The 26,868-nt window shown below is 39.7% G+C and overlaps 1 protein-coding gene across 2 annotated transcripts in view; it reads left to right on the top strand.

Moving 5' to 3' along the window:
• The window catches only part of LOC117675937 (fibronectin type-III domain-containing protein 3a), a 71,947-nt gene that overhangs the window by 7,981 nt on the left and 37,098 nt on the right, over positions 1-26,868 (top strand). The window contains exons 2-5 of one of the 2 annotated variants that reach the window (XM_034435002.3): positions 12,469-12,608; positions 17,944-18,019; positions 20,202-20,278; positions 25,164-25,398. In XM_034435002.3, the coding sequence (XP_034290893.1) occupies positions 12,513-12,608; positions 17,944-18,019; positions 20,202-20,278; positions 25,164-25,398 (484 nt within the window). In that variant the 5' untranslated portion in view covers positions 12,469-12,512. The remainder of the gene's footprint in view (positions 1-12,468; positions 12,609-17,943; positions 18,020-20,201; positions 20,279-25,163; positions 25,399-26,868) is intronic. The other variant, XM_060692084.2, reaches the window with a different exon arrangement.

Here is a 26,868-nt window from a genome sequence, read left to right as displayed (position 1 = left end):
CCCTTACCTTCTCAGGCCAGGCGAGGAGTGATTGGATGGGGAGGGCGAGGGGTGGGGCTAGCCAGTGGTGGGATCACCTGACAGGCAGCCACAGCAGAGAGCCCAAAGAGCTGCAGGTGGCTCTGGAGCCCCACATTGCTGACTCCTGGTCTAGTGGTTAAGGCACCTGGCTAGAAAGTAGGAGACAGTGAGGTCTAGTCCTGCCTTAAGCATGAAAGCCAGATGGGTGACTTTGGACCAGTCACGAGAATACTGTGAGTTCTAGTTCTGCTTTAGGCATGAAAACTGGCTGGGTGACTTAGAGCCAATCACTAGGAAAATGTGAGTTCTAGTTCTGTCTCAGACATGAAAGCCAGCTCGGGAACTTTGGGCCAATCACCAGGAGGCTTTAAGTTCTAGACTCACCATATACATAAGGTCTGGCTGACCTTGGACCAATCACACACACACACAGCCCAACTCACCTCACAGGCATATCATTCTGGAGAAGAAAGCTAAGTTGGATGTGTTTGCCACCTTGAATTATTTGTGTAAAAAAAAAAGGCAGAATACAAATAAACAGAATAAAAACTTGCTCACTATAGAGGAGTGTCAGACTGTTTGAGCCATACTACAGGGGTTGTTCTAGAAGTATATTTGATTTTAAGGTACCCTCCAACTTTCACCTGTAAATAAGATTGATTTACTTTACAATGCAGAGAGGAAACACTGATTTAGAATCCAGTGTTTGGAAGTACCTAAAAGCTCTGCTGATGAGAATTACAGTACAAGAATAGGATAGGTTTTCCCCCCTTTGGTTTCACTTAAGTTTTAAAAAAATGCTTCCCTCTGATTACAGGCAGAGAATAGAAAAGATTTTTGATTTCTGGACCCTGATATCTTACGTTAAGACACAAAGAGTTTCATTATTTGTATGTGTAGTGGATTAACAGTTGTGAAACTCAGTTGGAATCAGGGTGGATTTGATTTAAATCAAGTTGATTTAAATCACAATTTAAATCATGATTTAAATCACTAGTAAAAAGGCTTGATTTAAATCAACTCAACTCGATTTAAATCATAATTTTTAAAGAGCAACTGTCATCTCTGCTACTCCTTTGACCCACCGTTGACTCACCGATAGTCCCAGTGTTGCAGAATATACAGTCTCATGCTACATAACTAAGCTCCATTTCATGCTGAATAAACTAAATTATTTATGTATCTTAAATAGAAAACTAACTTACGATAGATTTTTACCCCAAAAGTATCTTATTAAAATAAATTCGATAAAAATCAAAAAAATCCGATTTAAATCAAAAAAATCTGATTTTTTTTGATTTTTTTAAAAAAATCATTGATTTTTATCCACCCTGGTTGGAATTCAACAACTCTAATTTAATTGGCTTATTTTGCTTATGCTACAAGATTCCTTAAAAAAAACTTTTTCTAGGCCATCTTATTAGAATTCTTCATAACCGCAGATACTCGGCATTGAATCTTCTGCATATCTTGAGTCGTCATGTGCGAATAGGCGGCAATATAAATTTCCTAAAATAAAATAAATATCTAGAATACCTTCTACCGTTCAATTCTTCCAATCTTAAAAAAAGCCATCATGATCTAAGCCCAGCTGCCCCTTATATTTCAGACTTTTCAAAAAAAAGTATTGTCCATGTTACTTCATAATCAGCTGCCCCCAGAGATAAGGAGAATCCAAGACCTCGGTGCCTTCCGCCGTGCCCTTAAAACTTTCTTTTTTCAGCAAGCCGGGCTGGCCTAATACTTTTTTAAAATGTTTTTAATTGTTTTGTCATTGCTTTTAATCATGGGGCCAAATATATATATATCTTTTTAGTTGTATTTTAATGTTTGTAGTTTATGTTTTTACTTTGGCTGTACACCGCCCTGAGTTGTCAGGGAGAAGGGCGGTATATAAATTTGATATAAAAAATAAATAAATAACTGATTTACATCTTTTAGTAATGCCAGCACGATCTCTGTAAAGAAGGAAATAAATATTGAGATATTTAGGATGCTGGCTTGTGGTGTGGAAATGCAGGAAAGACACTAAACCATGCTGTGGAAATATTTAATCTCTACCTTTTTCACCTCTTCATCTGCTCTCATGTTTATCTTCCCTCTTCAGTGTTTGCAGGTAATCTCAACCAGTGTAGGTAGGTGGATAGGTAAGTAGATGGAGGGAGGAAGTAAGCACTTTGTACCTTTCCTGATTTTGATTCATAGTGTTCTGCCCCAGCTACAGACCCTAAAGAACGCAGCACACACAAAGTACTCTGGCCCAAGTACTTCCTATTGATCTAATGTGAATTGATGCCTATGCGATACTGCGATCGAATCTCTAAAGTTATAGTGTACCGTATTTTTCGGAGACGCACTCCCTAAAAGGGGGTGAATAGGTGCATCTTATACACTGAATGTAGCCCCGCCCACCCACTGGCCCCCACCCTTTGGCCTCTGCCTCGCAGCAGTTACCTCTTTGCAAGCAAACAGCAAGAAAAAACAGCTCCTTTCAGCTTCAGCACAGCCTAATTAGCACAAGTTGATTGGATCCGCCTCCCGACTCTCATCTGATTTGCTCTCAGCTGTTTTGTTCAGGGCTCTGCTGCTTGTTGCAAAGAGGTAAATTGCTGGAGCAGATTTTTTTTCCTTGTGCTAATCAAGCTATGCTGAAAACGAAAATGAAAGTAAAGCAGGCTGTTTGCTGCAACAAGGCAAAATTGCTCAGAGGCAGAGGCAGATTTCTTTTTCTTTTTTTCCTCACCAAAAAAGGTAGGTGCGTCTTATACTCCGGTGCATCTTACGCTCCAAAAAATACAGTATTTTGATCTTGATTAGTTGTTGAGTTTGTGTTCAAGTTCCTTAGTCTATGTACTGTATATGTATAGATCACGTACAGAATCATAGATCTGAGTAAACAGATCATACTTCCCTTCATGACACGTTTTCACTTTCCTCTCTTCTTCTAGGTTAGATGGTGTAATCTTGTGAATGATTTTGCTAACCTTTACCACAATTACTCCATAAAACCCTGGCATAATTCTTTCCCCTGGACTATGCCGTACAATATCGCTAAACACTGTATGTCCTAGCTCTGTCTTACTCTTTTATAAGAAACATCCATGATTTTATAGTGAAAAATAGATTGGTCCCCAATCTATGGTCCCCAAGTTATGACAATGGAAAATTGAAGGGAGTAGAGGAATGTTGAACTCATGCAGAGCTTCGTTAAAAAATTGTGGTCTTATGATAAAGGCTACTGCGAGTTCTGGTCCCGCCTTCGACATAAAAGCTGACTGGAGGATTTTGGGCCAATCACCAGGAGACTGTGAGTTCTAGTCCCGCCCTAGGCATGAAAGCTGGCTGGGTGACGGGCCAATCACCAGGAACCTGTAAATTCTAGTCCCGCCTTAGGCATGAAATTTGGCTGGTTGACTTTTGGCGAGTTATTCTCTCTCAGCCCCATCCATCTCGCATGGCTACTGTTCTGGGAAATTGGAGAAGGAAAGAATATTAGGTATGTTTGCCCCTTATTTGTAAGAATAATAAAGGTGGGATACAAATAAATACCGTAATTCAGAGCTGTGATTTTATCCAATGATGTAAAAATGCCATGAAATATTTCTGATTGCAATCATACTGTATATCAAGTTTGGTATTACTTTGATACAGTGATAAATATCCAGGGAGAAATATATTGAAATTTCTTCAAGAGAGAGAGCGCATTTGTGTTTTCAGGAATTAAAAAGTTTTAACAACCTTTGGTTTGTTTGATAAAAAGTTTGATTAACCTTTGGTTAATCTCCCCACCAAAGGCAGAATTTTAAGACATATTAATTTATGTGTGTATTTTGCATCTGCCCTTACACAATCTCTTTGACTACATTTGCTTTTGGAGCGAAACTTAAGAAACATTTTTAATGATTATTTGCAACCCAGTGGCACTTTCTGGATAGAAGCCAAATATTATACACAAAAGAGAGTGCACATAAGGTCTCCTGGGAAATATTTAAAATTATTTCTAATGGTTTAATTAAAAAAAAACATGCCTCCAGTTATGAACAGATTGCTGTTATGGAAAGTATGTGGCCTTGCCATCTCTGCCTCTGAAAAGTTAAGTTATAACTAGGTTCTTGTCAAAAGACAATTATTTGTCTGACCTTTTTTGAAATTTGGAATATGTAAATCATTTTGCCTGAAATGCTTCTGTGTGGTCTCCCTTGTAATGTGAGAAAATCTTTCGAGAATAATCTGATAAAATGAGATTACCAGAAAGTGGGCATGAAATAGTAAAGAAGTGATTGAGTTGTGGTACTGATTCTGTTCATAAATTAACAATTATCTATTACAAGTGTTGTTTTCACATTCCAAAGTAAGCTTTAGACAACCTTATAATGTGCATTCCTATGTTTGGAGAACGGTGGGATGCTGCTTAAATAATGTTCCCTCCATTTATAATTTGTATCATACTAGCTGGCAGGGACAAAATGTAGATATGAATCCCACAACAAACTTTGAACCATCTCAATATCCAACAGATTGAGGACAATCTTTTCTTCAAGCTGGGCTAGATCAAGTCAGATCCAAGTTTTATTTGGCTGAGTGTTAGATTTTTGTGTGTGTACCTTCTGGTTAGTTTTATTGACTTCTGGCGATTGCCTGGGCAAGTCCCTACATTTTTCTTACAAGAGTTTGGAAGTGTTTTACCTTTACCTCTTTTCTGGGGCTGAGAGAGAATGACTGGCCCAAGGCCACCCAGCTAGAACTCATGATCTCCTGGTTTCTTGCCTGATGCCTTAACCACCATACCAAACCACTAGTGTACCATGCCTTAACCACTAGTGTACCATGACGTTCAAAGACTTTGGCTTTGAGTTCATTGTCAGCATGTCCCTCCGGTCAATGATAGCTGAATTATCGATTAATGAATAATGAATTGGCAATGTACAACAAGCCAATGCTTTGGATACTACTTACACTAACTCTCCCACCCCAATTGACATAAGCCAAGATTCCCATGAAGGTGTTTTCTAAGCATTTAAAGCATTGCTTTCAATTTGGATGCCTTCTCAGTCCAAATCCAATATTTTAACCACAGCACCATATTGAGACTCGGGTGAGACCAAGTCATCCAGTCTTCATTAAAGGGTCTAGAGGTATTAATAAATTGCTCACTGTAGTTATTTGTGCAAATAAGGAACTGGCAGCTAGTATGTGGGTTGTATGCTTAGATGCTTTGTCTGGGTTCCTACCATCCGTTCCTTGACGGACTGGAGATGAAATTACAAAATTCCATGAGTTATTTACCTAAAAATGAATGTGAACATGTAATTTGGCTTTTGCAAACCACAGATGTCCTCATTAAATCCCAGACTAGTTGGATTGCCAGCGTTACAAGAATGTCAGTTCTAGAATTACTGAGAATGTTTCTAATAGAAAATGGAACCTAGAATAACAGAGTTGGAAGGGGCCTTGGAGGTCTTCTAGGCCAACCCCCTGTTCAAGCAGGAGACCCTATATCACTTCAGACAAATGGCTGAAATGGTATAGGATCTCCTGTGATCTATGTCCTTCTCTGGTAATTGAAATTAAAGAATATCTAGATCTTGGCTTCCATAGATATATATATAAAACATTGAAACAAAACTCAATTTTGATATTATTCCTGTTCTAATAGTTCATTGATTACTATTGCAGGCATCTGAAAAAGTTACTAACACATTTTAAATATTTAGATCCGTTCCCACTTTCCTTTAGACAGTAGAGTTTGGCTGCCTGTCATCCAGTTTTTCTTAAACAGTTCTGTGTTGATTCCTTCTCCATTCTCCAGTGTGGCTGTCTGAAGAGTTGCAGTGTATGCTACCTTGAGTATGTTCAGGGGATTTTGGTGGTTCATAATTTCCTTCATAATCCTGAAATAACTTCACATCTCCAGGAAATCATAGCACAATGTAAAGAAATTTCCTTCTATGAGCTGTAGAACCTCTCCTTGAATACAGAATAACAGAGTTGGAAGGGATCTTGGAGGTCTTCTAGTCCAACCCCCTGCTCAGGCAGGGAACTCCATACTATTTCAGACAAATGGTTGTCCAATCTCTTCTTTAAAACTTGCAGTGTTGGAGCATTCACAACTTCTGGAGGCAAGTTGTCCACGGATTAATTGTTCTAACTGTCAGGAAATTTCACCTTAGTTCTAAATTGCTTCTCTCCTTGATTAGTTTCCACCCATTGCTTCTTGTCCTGCCCTCAGTTGCTTTGGAGAACAGCTTGACCCCCTCTTCTTTGGGGCAGCTCCTGAGATATTGGAACACTGATATGTCACCCCTGGTCCAGCTTTTCATTAAACTAGACATACCCAGTTCCTGCAACCGTTCTTCATATGTTTTAGCCTCCAGCCCCCTAATCATCTTTGTTGCTCTTCTCTGCACTCTTTCTAGAGTCTCCAAATCTTTTTTGCATCGTGGCGACCAAAATTGGATGCAGTATTCCAAGTGTGGCCTTACAAAGGCATTATAAAGTGGTATTAACACTTCACGTGAAATCTCACCTCTGCGTGTCTTGGACCTGTTCCTTGTCTTCAATAACTTTACAGTAGTAGTAATTAACTCCTGATCATTGACCATAGTTTTTAAAATTTCTGCTGAACTGTAAGAAATAGTAATACCTCAATATTTTTTGCTATTTAAACAGTGGTGATGATGGACAATCAGTTATCTATTGTGTTTATTGAACCATTTCTAGGAAAGAAGGAAAAATGTCATAAGGATCCAAATATTTTCACTAAAATTAATTTCAGAGTGAAACATACAATTCTTTTTCCTTGAACTTGAATATCCATGATACACAGTTTTCAAGGCCATCTTGGGAACTGAGGACTTAATCCAAATTCATACCAGGTCTCATTTCCTAAAGTGAAATTTGAAATTTGAACATTGAAAGTGAAGATGCAAAGACCACTACAGAGAAGAAATCCAGTTCTAAATTGTAGATATTTGGAATCCTTGATTTTTCCTTCCTCAATGTGCTTCAGAACAGTTTAATTTAAATTAAATACTACTTCAAATTCAATTTGATATCAAATGACAACTTTCAAAGCCTTGCTTAAGTCTATGTGTTTTGAAGTGAAATAACAGAAAACTTGTCACAGCTTTTTAAAATCACTGTTCTCATTGGTGACTAATTTTTTTTCCAACTTCCTCAAACTTTGCAGTTATTTTAAAAGGCATATTTTTAATGATTGGTACTAGAGATTGACATTTTGACTTAGTTGGCTGTTCTGGTTATCAAACACTAATTGGATGAGTAAAGCTATCTTCCAGTTGGATATATCCTAGCAGCTTTTAAATGTGAACTATACTGGTCATTGCTTAAAAGACTAGGCATTTCATCCTTGAGTTATTTTGCTTGTTTTTAAGGTACTACAGAATTTTTTTGTTGAAAAGGCTGTCTGTCTTTCTCTCTCTCTCTCTTTCTTTCTCTTTCTCTCTCTCTCTGTTTGTGTGTGTCTGTATACATACATATACACACACACCTTCAGATTTACAAATAGGCTTTGGTTACAGCCCAAGTGTCAAAATTTTATAATGGATTAGTGCTTACTAAGCTGGTAAATATTTGGTAAACTCACCTTCATGTCTGTTCAAGATCTGTCAACAAATCCAGTATATGAAACATTAATATTAGAAAAGCTTTGTAAAATATTAAGTACCGTTAAGAAAGAAAGAAGAAATAGCCATGCCTCACAAAATACACAAATGAAGGTTTGTTTCCCAGATTTGATGATGGCATATATAGAAATGGCATAAATATTGTTTTTCATTGACAAGAGCTGTTGGAAATGTATCTGTCTCTAGGGATGTCCAATGGCTTTTCTGAAGGACTAATTCCATATACTGTGTTTAGGATCATATTTGTCCCATGTTTATCTTTTATAGTTTATTGTATATTCTTTTGTCAGCCACTGGGAGTCTTATCTTTGAGGCAGGGTTTATTGCGATTAATAAACAAACAAAAAATCCAAAATAAATAACCTTCTGTATTCAGGAACATGACTCCCAAGTTGTTTGTTTGTTTGTTTGTTTTACCATCCATCTCATTTAGAGGCGATTTTAGACAATTTATACCCTTTCATCTGCTTTAAATTCCTCTCTCCCCCCCTCTTTTTCCTGGAAATATTCTTGGGGTCATATACTACTTTAGAATCAGAGCTCAAACTCAAAGCTTGTTTGGTGTGGATTTAATAAGCGATTCATTGCCAGATCTTAGATGTTTTACATTATGGCAGTCACAACATTCATTTTAAGGTGACTGTATCTTAAACAGGCCAGTTTTGAGAAGCGTTGCATTCTGGGAACAAGGATCACATTTAGCCTTTGAATAGCACCTGGGATTGTTTTTGCATACCTGGCACCTAGTTCTTTCAAAAGTTCTATAATGAAAGCTGGTATTACCAGTTTTGATCAAACTCACTTGCCAGTGTCTCTGAGGTGACAAAGTAGGGGATCTTGCCAAGAATTCTCAGGGAAATGGGTGCTTTACCGCAACAAAATTAAGTTAATAATAACAGATAACAGATTAACAGGGTTGGAAGGGACCTTGGAGGTCATCTAGTCCAACCCCCCACCCAAGCAGGAGGTCCTACAGCATTTCTGACAAATGGCGGTTCAATCTCTTCTTGAAAGCCTCCAGTGATGAAGCTCCCACAGGGTTGATGGTTCTCACTGTCAGAAAATTTCTCCTTTATTTCCAGGTTGAATCTCTCCTTGATCAGTTTCCATCCATTATTCCTTGTCTGGCCTTCGGGTGCTTTGGAAAAGTTGCCATGAAATATACAGGTAGTCCTCAATTTACGACCACAATTGAGCCCCGAATTTTTGTTGCTAAGCGAAACATTAGTTAAGTGAATTTAGCCCTGTTTCACCACCTTTTTTTTTTGTGCCACAGTTGTTAAGTGAATCCTTGCAGGTGTTAAGTCAGTAACAGGGTTGTTAAGTGAATCTGGCTTCCCCGTGGACTTTGCTTGTCAGACGGTCGCAAAAGGTGTGATCACCTGACCACGGGACACTGCGACCGTCATACATACATATGAGTTGGTTGCCAAGCATCTGGATTTTGATCATGTGACCCTGGAGATACTGCAGTGGTCGCAAGTGCGAAAAATGGTCGTAAGCCACTTTTTGCACTGCTGTTGTAACTTTGAATGGTCATTAAATGAACTGTTGTAAGTTGAGGACTACCTGTATTTGGGAGGAAATAGGGTTTTTTTGTTTTCATACTTTCGTTGAAGCTGATCGACATTTCAGTTTCTGTTTATCTGGAAAAGTATTTCCTTTCTCTTGGAACCAACTGGTTCCTGCAGTTTCAATCTGATTGCTAGTTGATTTTTTTAGAAGTAACAGCAAGAAGCCGTTCCTTAATAGGAAAAGATAGAGCAGGCGGGGTGATTTCAGAAATTCCTTGAAGTTCCCTGCAGAGTTGCTTCATTTATTCCTCCTGCTTTGCATTTCTCTCTCTCTCTCTCTCTGATTCTCAGTTCCACTTTCTGCATCAAATTTTGGTTATGGGTTGTGGAGCTTCCCTACCAGCTTAGAGGATGATTAAAAAGTTAAAAAAAAAAATATTACCTATCATGGAACTGATCGTTCTGCAGTGAAGATCTTGAGTAGATTTCCTAAGTGAGAAAGAAAGATGCACTTTCCAGAATGTTTTAAACCTGTTTTAAAAACCTGCTTTCTGTGGGATTTGCCAAAGGAATTTCTTTAATTTTTAGAAAGAGATGAAATTTATAGGGAGCAGCACTGTCTGTGCAATTAGCCCTTCTTAATGTGGTGAGTGGATTAGTCTGATACCCGTGGTAAATGGGAAAGTATTTTGCTTTCCTTAGAGGCACTGTTACTCTGTTTTGAATGATTGAAAATCATTTTGTTTATTAATCCTTAACTCAATTGGTGACACACTATTTGTTATCACAGTAATTTTGAAACTGCATCCAGAAGGGAACTGCAAAGGGTCTTAGAAGAAATACTTTTTTGGGGGGACTTCAAGCAGTCATGTTTCAGGCTGGGGTATTACACAGAAACTACCTTGGTCATATCTTGATGTGACCTGAGCAGAGGTTGGGCCAGAGGCATATGTTCTCGGTTGTCCTTGATTTCTCAATAGCTTTCAGTGTCATTGACTATGGCAGTGGTTCTCAACCTGTGGTCCACAGGGCGATGATGTTGTCACAGGGGGCATGATTTAAATCTTGAGTTCAGCCTTGGTGGTCCGTGGCCACAAAACATATTTTAAGGGGGTCTGTGGTGAAAGAAAAAGTTGAGAACCACTAGACCACGGTATCCTGGGCCATCTCTAAGGCTTTGGAATGGGGGCCAGCATCTTGCAATGTTCTCCATCTCCCTGAAGGAACAATTCCAATGAGTGATAGTGGGAGAGGGCAGATGAAGTTGTATCTGATGTGAGGTTCAGTATCATCAAAAAGTTTATTATATCCATCTATAGCAGTAGCACTTAGACTTACATACCACTTCACAGTGCTTGGCAGCCCTCTCTAAGCGGTTTACAGTGTCAGAATATTTTCCCCAACAATCTGGGTCCTCATTTTACCCACCTTGGAAGGATGGAAGGCTGAGTCAACCTTGAGCCCGGTGAGACTCAAACTGCTGGCAGCTGGCAATCAGCAGAAGTAGCCTGCAGTACTGCATTCTAACCACTGCGCCACCACAGCTGTACATCTCAGTCTATGGCAAAATAGTTGCAGTAATGAAAGCATTGATCCAGTGCCTGGAGTACATCTGGTCAGAGTGGGGAGGAGCAGACTGTAACTGAGACCATCAAAGACAGAAAGAGTTTTGTGGCTCTTAACAATTCTAGGGAAATGCCATCTTTTCCTTTGAGTCGAGTCAGACTATCTCACCTGGGAGTGGTCTGTATTTTGGGGTTCTCTTATATTTAGATTCCTACTTGAAGGGCGGGTGGCAGCTATGGCTAGGGGTCAGTTTTCAGTAGCTGCCCTCACTTTTTGCCCCCTCACCCCCAAAATAAAAGTCTGACCAGCTTTGAAGCGTTAAAAGACCAACCTCTTCTGCTTCACCCAGTGGGAGAGAGTAAAGGTGATTATGTGGGTGCATGATACATATTTTTCAGTTTTTCAAAAAAAATATATTTTTACATGCACTTGAATTTTTGCATTGGTGATGTTTTATTTTGACACTGATAGCTGTCCTGAGCCTTTTTTGGAAAAGATGTCATACACACACACACACACACACACACAGAGAGAGAGAGAGAGGGAGAGGGAGAGGGAGAGGGAGAGGGAGAGGGAGGGAGAGAGGGAGAGAGAGAGACCAAGCCCTGATGATGTTACCTAGTTGGGTTGTGAAATGTCTACAAGAAAACAACCAAGCTCAGAGTGCACTAAGGACCTCACACACAGATCTGCCTTTGGCTAAGATGACTCTTGCAACAGACTGACTGCATTCTTAGTCTTTAGATGTGAGGTCCAAACCAAACATAATAATGTTTTTGAAGAAATCTCTTATGTCTAAATTTTTCTCTGGAATAGTTGTTGGAAACCTTGACATGGTATTTTTAAAGATCTGATTAAATTCTTATGGGAACGGGCCACTTGTAAATGGCTTATCTGCTCCCAGCCTTTGCAGTTCACTTCTCCCTTTCTCTCATATGGTGAAGACTGTATAGAGCTTCTGTAATAACTCCAGAGGCCGGTTTAGAAACCGTGCTATAAATCTAAATAAGTAATGCAGCATCCTATTTTTTCTCTTGTGTGTCCAACAAATCATTTGCTTTTTAGAAAAGCCTTCTTCATGCAAGAGTGCCGTATAATGTGCTTAGAAACCTCAAATATGGAAATAGAGACTGCACACCACCTGACTTCTCCTTCCAGTCCTCCAAACTGCCACCTGTATCTCAAATGTTTCAGGCATGTTTTTCACAGCCGGTTATATTTTTAAACCAGTAATTTGAATGCTTGGTTAGCTCCCGGAGGACTTTCCTTGATTTGTGCTGTTTTTTTTTCTCTCTTTTCAATATGCTGGTGGAGGGTTGAAGTAGGTTTTATTGAAAGAAGAGTCTGAGAAGCCACATTTTTTGATAAAGGGTGTGGCTTTTGGAAAATCACCTTTTTATTTCACTATTGACAAAATTGCTTGTCATAATATAAGTGAGTACCAATTTTCTGCACAAACTCTGGAAAGAATCAGCGAAGATGCTGTGTTTAAAGTCGGGGGAAAGCTAGACAGCAGCATCTTTGATACGTAGGTGAGTTGCTGATTCTTGTTCTATGCTGGATGTTGCTGGCCCTTTTCTATTACTGATGTTTGAACTTTTTGCTTTGGGATTTTTCTGAGTAGGTGGGTGATTTTTCAGAGCCCAAAGCCCCAGAGATAATTAATTCCGTATCATAATAAGAACTTGTTGACATCTGAGACCGCATTTCTGTTTTCCCAGGTAGCCGATCTGAGAGAAATCATTGATGATCGGTCCTTTCAGTTATGATGGCAGACCAGCCACCTCCATTAGAAGCCACACCTATTTTGAATGAAGTGCCACTTCTACCTCATATGGTCAATGGGGACACCACACAACAGGTAAGTTGACCTGCATAAGATGGGAATCTTCAAAGTGTTCCCTTCTGCAAATGCTTAGAAGGGATGATCACATCTTCTGTGTCACTTCAGTTTGTAGATAATGGCTTAACATGATTAAGCTCCTCTGATTACAGTTTATTTAGCAAAGGATGTTTAAGCAAGCCATGGCTTAACAATCCCCTTGGAATCTTTGGAACTTATTTGATTTTATTAAAATTGGATAACAAGTTCCAAGATCCAAGATCATTGTCATTATGTTTAGCAGTATCAGTTTCATTCTTCCGCTGTGTGCTTGTTAACTCTGAAAAATTAACTAGATGGCAATCAGATATAATCTTAATTTAAAAACAGTGGGAAAATGGCCATTCTGTAGAAGTCTGTGATTAACTATAATTGAACTATTGCCATAAAATGGAGAATATTCTGTTTTATAAATTCAGTGCCTTAAGGACAGGAAGAATCATATTGTCATGTGATTTTCTAAAACTATGAGTGTTAGTTTAAGGAACCGAAAATATACGAAGCTGTTTATGCCAGATGTAAAATGGTATTTCTGTCTAGATACATACAGAATCTCCCATACATGCAAATCTAAAGTATCCATGCTGTGATGTTCTAAAATAGCTTTTGTTGGCCGATCATTTTTCTTTACTTTTCTTTTCTTTCTTTTAGGAAAGACTTATATTGCTTCTTACATCTTACAATGAGTTGCATTGTGCAATGGAGTGTTGATATATTTCCTTCTTTTATCTGGTGAATCAGTTTTAATAATAGCGTTTACAGTAAGGGGTAATAATGTGAAGATCCTCAATTAAGATTATCTTTATAATCTAATGCAAGAATTTAGATCCCAGGCCTTGCTTTAAGGATGTCCGGAGGATTTTTCCTTGAATAGTAGATTTTTTGAAGCCATGTTGCAGATTTGAACTTCTTATAATTGTTTAAAAAGATTATCACGTGAAACTGAGAATCCCTATTAGTTTATATGATGGTCAACCCTTGTAGGATCCATGTTGTCAAATATATTGGTCCCCTTTGAAGAAAAAGATGTATTGATTTATGTAAATCAGGTGCGTGATTCAGCACTCATGTTAAAAATTGCACAAAAGAAGTTCTATGTGCATTCAGAGTTAGCTTGGAAAGAGCTCAGAGCTACTGCCCAGCTAATTGGTTTGAGATAAATATTGCAAGAAATGCTAGAGTTTTCTAAGCAAAGCATTCTAGTGCAGTTGAAAAATCTATGAAGGACCCAAACATTTTAGATGCCCTGGAAGTTTTATTAGATTAATTCAAGGACTTGCATGACCAGATTTATCACACACAATTAAAACTTCAGGAAATCTTTGTTTTCACTCTGTTGGCTCCACATTGACCAGTATGTTTTTAAACTTCTTGTCTTATGTTTCTGGGTGAGGGAGCCCTTGAAGGTTTTGTTTTATTTTCCAGGAGCCAAGTTATCAGTAGCCTTGCAAATTGTTCAGTTCTTAAGACACAACTATAGAAATCCAGATTAGCTGACATTTAATAATCACTTTCACCTTGTTGTAAATCTATTCTGATATAATTTGAAGCTTGAGGGTGGGCTCCAGCTTTTTGAAGCTTGCAAAATAATTCTAAACACAGGGCAATTTAAAGCAAAACCTGCAGAATCAATATATTTGTGGAAATGAATGTGAAGGTAAGCATCTTTGTAAGCTTCTTCTCAAAATCATTGCAGATATCACACTTGTTATGAAGATTAGTGCCTTCGGGTAGGTTCCCATATCTTTCTTGCATTTTTTTTCCTCCCAGAACTTTTTGCTAGAACAGCTGCAGATAAAATATAGGCTTCTGAAGGTTGTTTAGTGAGAAATTATCTCCCTTTGACCTGCTGAGATACAGCCACCGAATACTATGTCCTAGATATTACGCACATGACCTTTTAATGAAAAGAGTTGAGATAAAAATGTACCTCTCCTTGGTCAGAAGGGAGTCATAACTTGTCTCAAAAAGCCTTCTATTACAATCTAAAATATTTAACCAATTCAGCCTTGGGAAATCGGGTCAGGAGTTTTGAAAAATACGGCCTATTTGATTTCTTATAGGAGGAAAAAAAGTCTTCCCAGCAAGAAGCAAAAGGCTTGGCTGCGCTGGTATTAGGCCATTATTTAATTCCCCCTTTATGTTATCTGTTCTTCAACTTGGCCTTTTTTTTTCATTTACTGAGAATGTACATCTTATTAAATTTACTATGTTTCTCAAATGAAAAAGACTTCGATTTTAGACTTAGAATTGTGACCATCGCTAAGTAAAATAACATCAGAATTGTTCAGTCTGGAACAATTTGGATTTTTAGTCAGTAAAAAAAAAATGCTCCTTATCGAAAGGCTGGTGGCAACAATGCAAAGTTTTAAGAAAACTGTTTACAAAAAGGTACATTTGGATCAGAATAGCAGGAAAACATTTGCTTCAGTGGGCTGTAATAACGCTGAATAAAAATAAAAGTAGTTTATAGTCAGAAAGCTGCTGGCTTGTTTAAAACCCCAGAAGGGTTGGGGGTTGAGGAAAGTGGAATTGGCTTTGAATTTTTAAAATCACAAGAATTTTAAAAGGAGCCTCGTATCATGATCATAATGGCTTCAACCAAGAATCTGTTCCAGCCCTGCTTAGAATTGTCATAGAGTTAACTTGTGCATTCCTCTTTGCAAAGCGCATGACGTATTGCTCAGCTGTGGCTCTCCCCATTTCAGAAGGATGTCACAAATTACTAACAACTGTTCTCTTCGTAGCTCCTTCCCAGATAGTTTTAATAAGGCCTTTTAAAGGGTATTTTCCCTTCTGAGGAAAAGCAGTGAAGGGTTTTATACAGGTAATCCAGAGGTGGTATTCAGCAGGTTCTGGAGAACCGGTAGCAGAAATTTTGAGTAGTTCGGAGAACTGGTAAATACCACCTCTGACTGGCCCCGCCCCCATCTGTTCTCTGCCTCCAGCTGATCGGGAGGAAATGGAGATTTTACAGTATCCTTCCCCTGGAGTGGGGAGGGAATGGAGATTTTACAGTATCCTTCCCCTGGAGTGGGGAGGGAATGGAGATTTTACAGTATCCTTCCCCCTGGAGTGGGGTGGGAATGCAGATTTTACAGTATCTTTGCCCTGGAGTGGGGTGGGAATGGAGATTTTACAGTATCCTTCCCCCTGGAGTGGGGTGGGAATGGAGATTTTACAGTATGCTTCCCCTGCCACACCCACCAGGCCACGCCCACAGAACCGGTAGTAAAAAAATTAAATCCCACCACTGAGGTAGTCCTCAAGTTATGACCACAGTTGAGCCCAACATTTATGTTGCTAAGTGAAACATTTGTTAAGTGTGTTAGCCCCATTTTGCGACTTTTCTTGTCGCATTTGTTAACTGAATCACTCATGGTTGTTAAGTGAACTTGGTTTCCCCACTGACTTGGCTTGTCAGAAGGTCGCAAAAGATGACCACATGACCCCAGGACACTGAGACCGTCATAAAGTTGTCAAGCATCGGAATATAAATCACAGGACCATGGGGATGCTGCAACGGTCATAAGTGTGAAAAAGGGTCATAAGTCGCTTTTTTCAGTGCCGTTGTAAACTTCGAACGGTCACTAAATGAACTGTGGTTGTAAGTCGAGGACTGCCAGTACTGCAATTCCTGAATTCAAGCAAAGAAAGTTATTGAGAAATTGCATATAAAATTGTACTTCTTTGGTCTGTAGTTCTGTTACTATTATGGATTAAGAAGCGCAGTCAAGCTAATACGATTTAATTTTGGGGGGGCGAGGCGGGAACTTTCTACTTCTTCAAGCACAAGACCAGAAGAGGTGGTAGATAAATCAGACCATTGTTATATTTCTATTCAAGTATCGTCTAATTGCCAGAAGAAATACAGAATATTGGCTATTACTGTTCAACTGCAGTTGCCAGGAATTGCAATATTTTCAGACTCTCCTGGGTTAAATAATCTGCCTTTTGCTATATCAGTATCACTGTAGTTGGTATCATTGCACTGACTTCACTTAGATCTCATTTATATGTGAGAATGTTTTGGAGAAATTTTTGTCCCAGATCCTAGGAATTTGGCAATAGAATTAGAAATCACAATGGCCATTTATTTCTAACACACAAACACACACACACACACACACACACACACGCACACACTGATGTTTATCAACATTTTGGTGGTTTTGCTAACTTGTTTTTCGTGTTTTTTAAAACACTGTTCTGCTTTATGTACAAATGTAAATCCAGAATTGATATGTTGGCCTACTTGAGGGATTGCATTGTACGCCAGCTGTTCTTATGGAACAATACAATCTCTCGGCTGATTACCTCTCTGCAAAACACAATGTTGTCTTAAGAACCGGAGTGTAGAAATGTACAATATTCCCTCTTTTCTTATTTACGTTTTCTTTTTCATTCTTCCTTTAAGTAACTCCAAAACAACAGTTGCATAGATTTTCCTTGTCCACTTGTCTTTCTGTAGCAAAAGAGGTACAGTGTGGTACAAGACATATCAATAAGTTTATAAAATCAGGGGTGGCAACTTTTAAGACCTGTGGACTTCAATACCCAGCATCCCCCGGCCAGCCATGGTGACTGGGGAATTCTGGAAGTTGAAGTTCATAAGTTTTAAATTTGCCAAGGTTGGACATCCCTGGTGTAAAACATGGTTGCATACTGTATACTATCTGGGAGACCGGTGTAACCCCCCCCCCCAAAAAAACACCCCCCCAAGCCCTCTGGGTTGTATAACCCAAGTCTCTCTTGCAATGTCTGTGGTTACTTAGTCTTCGAGAAACCCCTGTTGCAGAAAGAGTGACCACCTGTAATTTCCAATGAAATTGTAATTAAAACCACTAAGTTATTTGGAAATCAGTGAAGAAAGAAAGCATAAAAATGTGAGCAACCACTTATGAGAAAAAATGGACACACCTCAATTATCATTTGAGGGGAACAGTCAAACATGGATTAGATTAGAACATGAATTTTTTTTTTCTGTATAATTGGTTTTATATGATTTAGTGATTGGAGAATAATGGAGAAACGAAATTTTCTGCAATACTATTTGTTTAGTTGTTAGTCGGAGGAAACAAGTGTTGTAAGTGCAGCAGGGAAGGGATTCTCTAATTTGCTGGATTTATTTTCAAATCTGGTACAATTTTGTACTGTATGCCCATTTAAAAGGTTAAAAAATGCACGTGTGACTTCAGCTTGATTTTTACTGATTACTATCACTAATGTTTCTAATCAGATGTGTTTAGTTTTGCAAAGTTATATGTTGGTTTCAGATGAAGTTCAAAATAGGACTTAATATTCTTATTCCTAGGTTATTCTGGTGCAAGTAAACCCAGGAGAGACGTTCACAATAAGAACTGAAGATGGTCATATCCAGTGTATTCAAGGTAAACAATGCCACAAGGGTATACTCTGAAATTACTAATATCAGATACTGCATGCCTATTAAATGAACGTGGCTAGAGGACTTTATCATAATTCTGCAGGTTCATAACAAGACAACAACTTTACTGATATCTAGATTCCAACAGCAGGAATTCCTCTGAATTCTACTTCTGAGAATTTTGGAAGTTGAAGGCCGTACATTTAGAAGGAACCCAGATTGAGGAAAGTTGAAGGTTATTGAGTCAAGTCCATTTCCTACACAGAATGATCTTGCAATCATCATAACCTTTATAATCTCCGACCTCCGGGCATTTTGCTGTGCACTCAAGACCCTGTTGTTCTGCCAGGCCGGGCTATCAACATAATAATTTTAAATTGGGTGTTTTAAATTTCTGGGGTTTTAAATTGAGCCGAATTATTTAATAATTTTAAATTATTTTAATTGATGTTTGTCTTGTGCTTTTAATAGGCTGTACACCGCCCTGAGTCCTTCGGGAGAAGGGCGGTATAGAAATAAAATTATTCTTATTCTCATTCTTATAACCACAGTAAAGAGCTGGCCATCTCTCTAGAAGACTAGTTGTAGGGCAAAGAAGTTAACTCTAATGTCGAAGGCCAAATAATAGCCACAAGGAAAGATTGAGGCTTCTGGTAAAGATCTCAAAACCACAGTGTCATTCTGTGAAAGCTATTCTCAGCTTCTGCATTTTGAATGGTCACAAGCCGAACGTGATCAAAACTAATCCAGTCTGATGTCATAAAGGGATATTTTACTGGACATTTTTTCCACCATCCCCATTCTCGGACAGTTTCTGATAGGTTAGAGAAAGTGGGAAGGCTATAAGAAGTCTTTGCTAACTTTCCCAGGCTGTGGGTTGAAGCATCAGAAAAAGTAGAGCCAAACCGCTTGTTTTGTTTTTATCTCAAGTCAAAAGTTGTTCCAGCAAAGAGCATCATTCTATTCCTAGAACTTAGTACTCCAACTTCCAGGTTGGAGACCTCTCTGCCACCTTGCCTTTTTTTGCCTAGCACGGGTGATATAGAACAGGGGTGTCAAACTCAAGGCTGGATCCGGCTCGTGGGATGCTTAGATGTGGCACGCGGGGCCTCTCTGGAAACAGCGAAGGACTGGCCCGTGGTGCCTCTGCCAGTAAAAACCGGCCCTCCCGAGCTCTATTTTTGCTGGCAGAGGGTTGCAGGAGGCCATCTCAGCCGAAAACGTAGATCAGGAGCCCATTTTCTCTGGCAGGCGCCCCCGACACGTGTGACATCAAGCTGGCCACGCCCACCCTGGCTACACCCACCCCGGCCCCTCCGAAGTCAAACACAACCTTGATGTGGCCCTCAATGAAATCGAGTTTGACACCCCTGATGTAGAATATATCGCATGAGAAGGGATCAGAGGCCTTGCTTCTTTGGTGCCGAAACTTAGTGAGTTACTAGCAGCTGTTGAGCCGCCAAAATGCAAAAAGAGGGGGCAGGGGGGCACACTAGAGAAGACATCCCCCCCCCTAAAGTTTTCAAGCAAGAGTCGAGGTATAGCTTACCTATTTGGTTTTGCTTCTAGAGGTGTTCAGTTTAAATAAAACTCACTCTGAATGTGGCAGAAATAAAGAACTTGCCTAGGAAGGCTCTCCTTCAAAGTGGCTAGCTTTCTTGCAGATCTAAAAAGCAATCCGTGGCCTCATCAAACAGATCGAGTACATGAGTCCACTGTAATTTTTTAATGCCTCTTGGGCCAACCTCAAGGTCTTCATAAAACACTTGCCTTTAAAGAAATCATTTAAGATGAAGGCCTTTGTTGATCTGATCAGTAGTTTTCTATGTTAGATTGTTGAGCATTTTTTAGAAGTCTTTTTTAAAAAAAATCAGTTGTCTGAACTTGGCTCTTTCACTGAGATTTTCAACAGCATGGGACCGTTTTTCCAGGCTGGCTGGAGAATTTTGGGGAGTTGAGGTCCATCCATCTTAAAAGTTGCCAAGGTTGAAATATCCAGCCAAAAACCTGTATCCATTTGACCCCATTTCCCATTTTTTGCTAAATGGTATGATGGGAGAATGAAATGGATGGGCCTACGCATGGTGGCCTATTCGACGATAATGTTTGTCAGATAAACTGTGAATGTGCTTGGTTTTAGTACTCTGCAAGGAGTCATGAATCAGTGTTGCTTGGTTTCCTTTCAGGTCCAGCACATGTTCCTATGATGTCACCAAATGGTTCTGTCCCTCCAATATTTGTGCCTCCTGGTTACGTTTCTCAGGTAATCATTCAGATGCTTTGAACACTTATAAAAGAGAGATTTTCCAAGTGAGTGGTGGGGAATTTATCCCTTTTTGTAATCCATAAAGGTAACAAGGGTGACAAGTGAGAAAAAAAACCTGAATATCTCCTCTTTTTCCTTGTCTCATTCCATTAGTCACTTTTAAGGTGACTAATGGAGGTAGTCCATTAGGTAAAGGTAAAGGTTCCCCTCGGACATATGTGCTAGTCGTTCCCAACTCTAGGGGGCGGTGCTCATCTCCGTTTCAAATCCGAAAAGGCAGCACTGTTCAAAGACATCTCTGTGGTCATGTTGCCAGCATGACTAAACGCCAAAGGTGCACGGAACGCTGTTACCGTCCCACCAAAGGTGGTCCCTATTTTTCTACTTGCATTTTTATGTGCTTTCGAATTGCTAGGTTGGCAGAAGCTGGGACAAGTAATGGGAGCTCATCCTGTTACGTGGCACTAGGGATTCGAACTGCTGACCTTTCAATCGACAAGCTCAGCGTTTTAGCCACTAAGCCACTGTGTCTAAGCCACTTTTAGTCACCCATAATTTCCCATAATCCTAAAGTGGACGTACAGCCCAATCGCTAAGGATGTTGTCTTGTACAGGCTACAAATTAAGCACATGGTGGACCATGAACCCGAAAACAAGGTGCCAGATATAAAGCCTATTAGGCAAAACCAGGTTTTATAGCAAGGAAGTTCAAGAAGGTCAGCCTGTAGGGTTGAGAACAGTAGAGACAGAGGACTCCAGACACTGTTGCTTAAATTACTATTTTTTTTAAAAAAGGTGATTGTTTTAAAATCTCAAATCTGCAGCTATAACAACACAGCCTTGCATTGAGCCAAAACTAGCCTACAGTCAATTTGAGGAAAGTAATCCAAATATTGCATTAGTCTTTAATAGTACTGTATGGTCATTAGTTTGCTTTCACAGCCTTAGCCAGGTGTTAGAGAAACAGCTCAAGGGATCATGGCATATTAGAAATCAGGAGGGCCTGTTAGTTGACATATGAGTTCTTGTTCTCACTATACCTTATAAATTGTAATTGAATTATTCTTTTTTTAACAATAAACAGCAGAACAATATGGGTACAATGGTTATCCCAAAGGTGCTTTTTCAAAAGGCAACTGGACTTTTATTTGTTTTTGCTTGAAGATATTTCACTTCACATCCAAGAAGCTTCTTCAGTTCCCCCTAGACGTGTAGAATGCTTAGCCGTAAAATGTAAGGTCGTCTTTAATGCCGAATTTGAAAACATTGCTCCAAATACACCACATTGTAGTTAATGCTCAAGAGGTTTTATGAAAGAGAGAGAAAGAATATAAATGAGAATGGCTCAAAATCTGAGGAATAAATGAGATTGGGATGTGTTTTTCATACTTGTTTGAGTGTAGTCCAACATCTGGAGCTTAGTTTGGCATCCAGTTCAAAACCAAGCTTTTATCAAGAGCCTATGCTAAAAACTGAGGTACGGTGTATTTTATATTATTTCAGAGTGCAAGAGGTTTTTAAATGTTCAGTTGATTTTCTATTCTTCTGCTTAATGGTAGCCCTTTCAACAGTCTTATTTTTTGGTAGTAGAAGAATAGCAATCACAGTGGTGCTTTAAAGAGTGGACTGTCCCTTATCTTTCTTTTTATATTCAGCATTTCACATGCCTTTTTAATGCCTTTTGTAAGTTCAGGTTTTCCTATAACTTTATACAAATTGTTCCTTGGTGTTGGCAAGAGCTATAGACAGCTGTGCCTGATTACCATATTTTTCGGAGTATAAAACACATTTTCCCACCTCTTAAAAGAAGCTTAAAAATTGGGTGCGTATTATATTCCAAATGCAACCCCGCCCACCCACCGGCCCCCACCCTTCGGCCTCTGCGCATCCTCTTCCTGTCTGCAGAAATTGTCACCGACAATGGCTTGTGTTTTTAGGCTCTGTGCATCGTGTTTTCAGCCTCCAAATGCTCCGTTTGAGAGCCCTTCAAGGCTGCGGGGATTGCCAAAGCACATTGCCGCCCGCCAAAAACGCGATACGTTTACAGGCTGAAAATGCGACACGCGGTGCCCAAAATGGCTACCTGGAACAGCTGCTGCCTTCTTTTACCCCTTCCGTGCTTCACCTGCTTTAGTCACTGGTGCTCCCTCCAGTGATCAGCTGTGCTTTTGAAGCTGTCTTTCAGCCCCAATGCGGCACTTGCGAGCGAAGCGATCTTCTGCGCTTTGCCTGCTTTTCTAATTGCTGCTCCCTCCAACGATCAGCTGTGCTTTAGAAACTGTTTTTTAGCCCCAACCAGCCCCAAACTCAAAACCAGCGAGCGAACTAATATGCTGAAGCTGACCAGGCTAACGACGCTAGCCAGATGAATACCTGGTAGGCAGAATCCCCCCCCCATTTCCCCCCCCAAAAAAACTAAGGTGCATCTTATACTCTGAAAAATACGGTACTTCAGATTTCTTAGATTCTTCTGTGATCCTTCCGCTGCTCTTGCGGAGGGCATTAGCTCTTGAACATCGTAGCGTTGATGGAATTTCTGATTGGCACGGATGACTCAGAAGCATTCTTCTCTGAATGTAGGGCTTCAATGGGGCTGAATCAGACAATTCTGGAGCCAGCTTATCATCTCCTTTTCAATCTCAAAGGGAATCTTTGAGAAGGCCTTGAATTTCAGTATCAGCCTTGTAATGTTCCATGCTCATCAGAATCACAATGTTCACAGTTTAGAGAAACAAAAAATCCCCATGAAAATTTTTTTCTCCTTTTGCCTTTATAACGAGATCAAGGCACCAGCTAACAGGAACTTGAAGTGGATCATATCTTCTGCTGATTCATCTTTCTCATTTTTGGTTTTTTTTTTCATGATAGCTAATCAGTCTGTCCTAATTTGGAAACTCCAGAAGTATTAGAATTGGCTAAATATTCTGAGAGATCAAGGTTGAGAAACTGGGAAGCTCATCCTTTATCCCACAGTCAGTGTGCATTTAATTAAGCAGGAAATAAACTGAGTTAACAGGAGAAACCTTAAGCATTTTCTCAAGAACACTTAACATGCTTTTTTCCCCCTATGAGATTAGACTTTGCTGTCCTCTCTCCTCCTCTTTTAAAATCTAAAATATTAGGCAGATGGAGAAGAAGGCGTCTGAGTCTTCTGGTCTAGGAATTGGCAAGCTTTTCAGGCGTCAGACACTGTCCAAAATCTTATGAAATACCTCAAATACCTTCTGCCAAACAATTCCATTTGAAATTTCATAACAACATACAATTTTGATAATCTCATCCTAGAATCTTGCAAGTATCTGAAGCTAATGTCTGTAATTCGTTTGACTAAAATATAATGGCCGTGTTAGCAGCCTGTTTTTTTATTAAGGTTCAATTCTTCTAATTCTGAATTAACCTAAGAAAAGTCTGTTGCTTTCGCTTTCTCAACAGTTAGTAGGGAAAAATTATTCAGTTGGGTTAAACCATTCTTGCAAAGGATTGCATTGCAGCATATTATATAAATGCTTTTCACCATGGATGCCTTTGCTTTATATATATATTATGGATGAGGAAGGAAGTCTTGCTTTTAAATGTTGTTATAGGGTAGCCATAAGTTAAATGTGCTTTAGTTGTAATGTGGTCTGCAAATCGCATTTCCAACAATAATCGGTTTTTTTCTCCTTTGGAAGAGAATGGTTTCCCATCTAATCTGACTTGCGTTGAATTAGGAATCTATGGTTGTGTACATGCTTGGAATACTGAATGATGCCAAATCTCTCCCAAATCCTGTTTACCTGACTAGGAAATGTGAGAACAGGTTGGCTAAATTAAACAAGTTTCAAGCAGAATAATTTATCAAAGGATAAAATATTTGGTTGGTCAGTTATGACATTGTTTGTCCTAGACATAAGCTGCCTAGATTTTGCTGGTGGCCAATAGGATACTTTCAGTCGATTGTTTAATAACCCTTTTGGTATTGTGTTACATGCCAACAGTACACTTTTGAGTGTATAATTCATCCCTTATTTCCACTCTAGGGCTTACGATAAACCACATTAAACACATAACGTCCTTCTCTTTGCTTACATACTTGTTGTATAAGCTGCACAATTTAATTTAATCTTGTCTTTGCTAAAGTTTTATCTCTTCCTTCCCAAAACCAGGCAGCAGTTCCCAGAATTTGTAGTCTGTAAACTTTAGCTGTGGCTGACAAAGAAAGTCACAACAATGACTTTCACAGCATTTCTGCAGCCTTATTTAATGGCATCGGCCATTCTAGGGAGTTTCAATCCCAGCTCAGTTGAAGGGTTCCAGGTTAGCGAAAGCTAATAAGTACATTTAGTTCCTATCCATGTTAAAAAAAGAAAGAATTGTGCTTCATTTTCTTCTGATTTAAATATTTAAGATTAAGAGACAGCAAAAAGTAGAAGGTTACCTGCATTTTGCTTGGGGTATTAGGTTAGGTTCTGCTACATCTACATATTAATTTGAGGAGTGATTAACCGTGTTTGCATTTAGGGTTTATCCCTCTGCCTGTAGGTTTAATGTTTGGTACCCAAAGTCCCAGATTAAAACAATCTGTTATGTAGAAAAATCCAAAGCATTTTTAAATTTATTTGTATCCTGCCTTTATTATTTTTACAAATAACTCAAGGCGGTGAACGTATCCAACACACCTTTCTCCTCCTGTTTTCCTCACAACAATAACCCAGGTGGGATGGGATGGGAGAAGGGACTGGGCCAAAGTCACCCCAGCTGGTTTTCGTGGCTAAGACGGGACTTGAACTCATAGCCTCTTGCTTTCTTAACCACTAGCCCAAACTAGCTCTCATTATAATTGTATATTATCTTTTTTTTTAAAAAAAACCCTCATATAGCTCTTTTTCACTTTCTATTGCAGGTGGTTGAAGAGAATGGAGTTCGGAAGGTCATAGTTATGCCACACTCGACTGAATTTCACCCCTCCATGCATCCACCTCCTCCACATGTGCCCCATTATATTCACCCCCACCCTGCTTTGCTTCCCCACCCCCCTCATCCTGTGTACCCTCCGGTTCCAGGAACGGGAGAAATCCCACCGCAGTTCATTCATCAGCATCCACCACCACCATCGCCTCATCTTTACCAAGATCAAGGTGAGGGGTTAGTTGGAAAGAAGGGGGCGGGGGGGGGGGAAAGCAATCTTAAAGCAAGCTCACCTGCACTTAGGTGGGCCAGAGCTTGATGCTTCCTTGACTGTTTGGTATCTGGATATTTTCAGAACCAGTGCTGAAACTTACTTTCCCTCTGCAGTTGGTTTCTTATGTCCTTATGGGAATAATGGCAATAGCATTTAGACCAGTGGTGGGATTCAAACATTTTTACTACCGGTTTTGTGGGCGGGACTTGGTGGGCGGGGCAGGGGAAGGTTACTGCAAAATCCCCATTTCCTCCCGATCAGCTGGAACTCGGGAGACAGAGAATAGATGGGGGCGGGGCCAGTCAGAGGTGGTATTTTCCGGTTCTCCAAACTACTCAAAATTTCTACTACCAGTTCTCCAGAACTGGTCAGAACCTGCTGAAACCCACCTCTGATTTAGACTTATATACTGCTCCATAGCACTTTACAGCACTCTCCGAGTGGTTTACATCAATACGCTGCCCCAATAATCTAGCTCCTCCTTTTATTGATCTCAGAAGATGGCAGGCTGAGTCAAGCTTGAGTCCTGTCAGCATCGAACTCCAGGCTGTGGGCAGAGTTAGCCTGCAATACTGCATTCTACCCACTGCACCACCAGGGCTCCTTGAGTAACACTATCTGAAGCACTTTCCATTTGCATTGTAGCTTTGACTCCCAGCTTAGTAAAATCTGGAAGTTAGAATCTTCACACATTTGGAAAGCGTGAAAGTACATATTGTTTTATTGGGAATTTCTTTAGATGCCGTCCTGTAATATCACAGATGTTGGAGCACGCAGGTACCTCATTGCCAGCTCCTGAGGTTATTTTCAGAGGTTGATCACAAGGCTGAAAGACAGAAATTTTGGGCTCAATTGTGGTCGTACATCGAGGACCACCTATGTTACGGTATATAACCAATACAGGTGGCTGCAGACATGCTAATACTGTGAACAGAGAACTTTTAACTTCTTTTTTCTTGATTTCACTCTGCAAGCCTGCTTGGAGTATGGGTCAGCTTCCCCCGTATAGGGAAAAACAAATCCATAACTGAAGCCTGCTTTTAAAGAAATCAGCTCATGCGTCCTGCAATTTAGAAAACTTTGTAAGAAAACTTGTTGTGGGCCAAGGGTTTTCTCTCAGCCAGCCCACCTCGGAGGGTAGTTGCTCTAGGGAAAACAGAAGGAGGAAGCATTATGAGGGGTCCTTGGTGTTCTCTGAGCTTGTTTGTTTTCCTGCAGACATTTCAGTGCTAGTAAGAACTCCTTACTAGCATGTTACCTAGATTGGGTAATAAAATGTCTGCAAGAAAACCACCAAGCTTAGAAAGCATCAAGGACCCCAGATTTCAATCCTAGCTACAAATATTCTCCTTTATAGGAAGCATTTTCTATGCCACCTTGAGTATACAAAGTGAAGGCAAGATAGATAATCTTTACTACTTTCTTA

The sequence above is a fragment of the Pantherophis guttatus genome, chromosome 12, assembly GCF_059756535.1.
Source record: "Pantherophis guttatus breed Tessera chromosome 12, ASM5975653v1, whole genome shotgun sequence".
NCBI classification, from domain to species: Eukaryota; Metazoa; Chordata; class Lepidosauria; order Squamata; family Colubridae; genus Pantherophis; species Pantherophis guttatus.
Note: the sequence above shows the minus strand (reverse complement) of the source record. Positions and strands in the feature narration are given on the sequence as shown.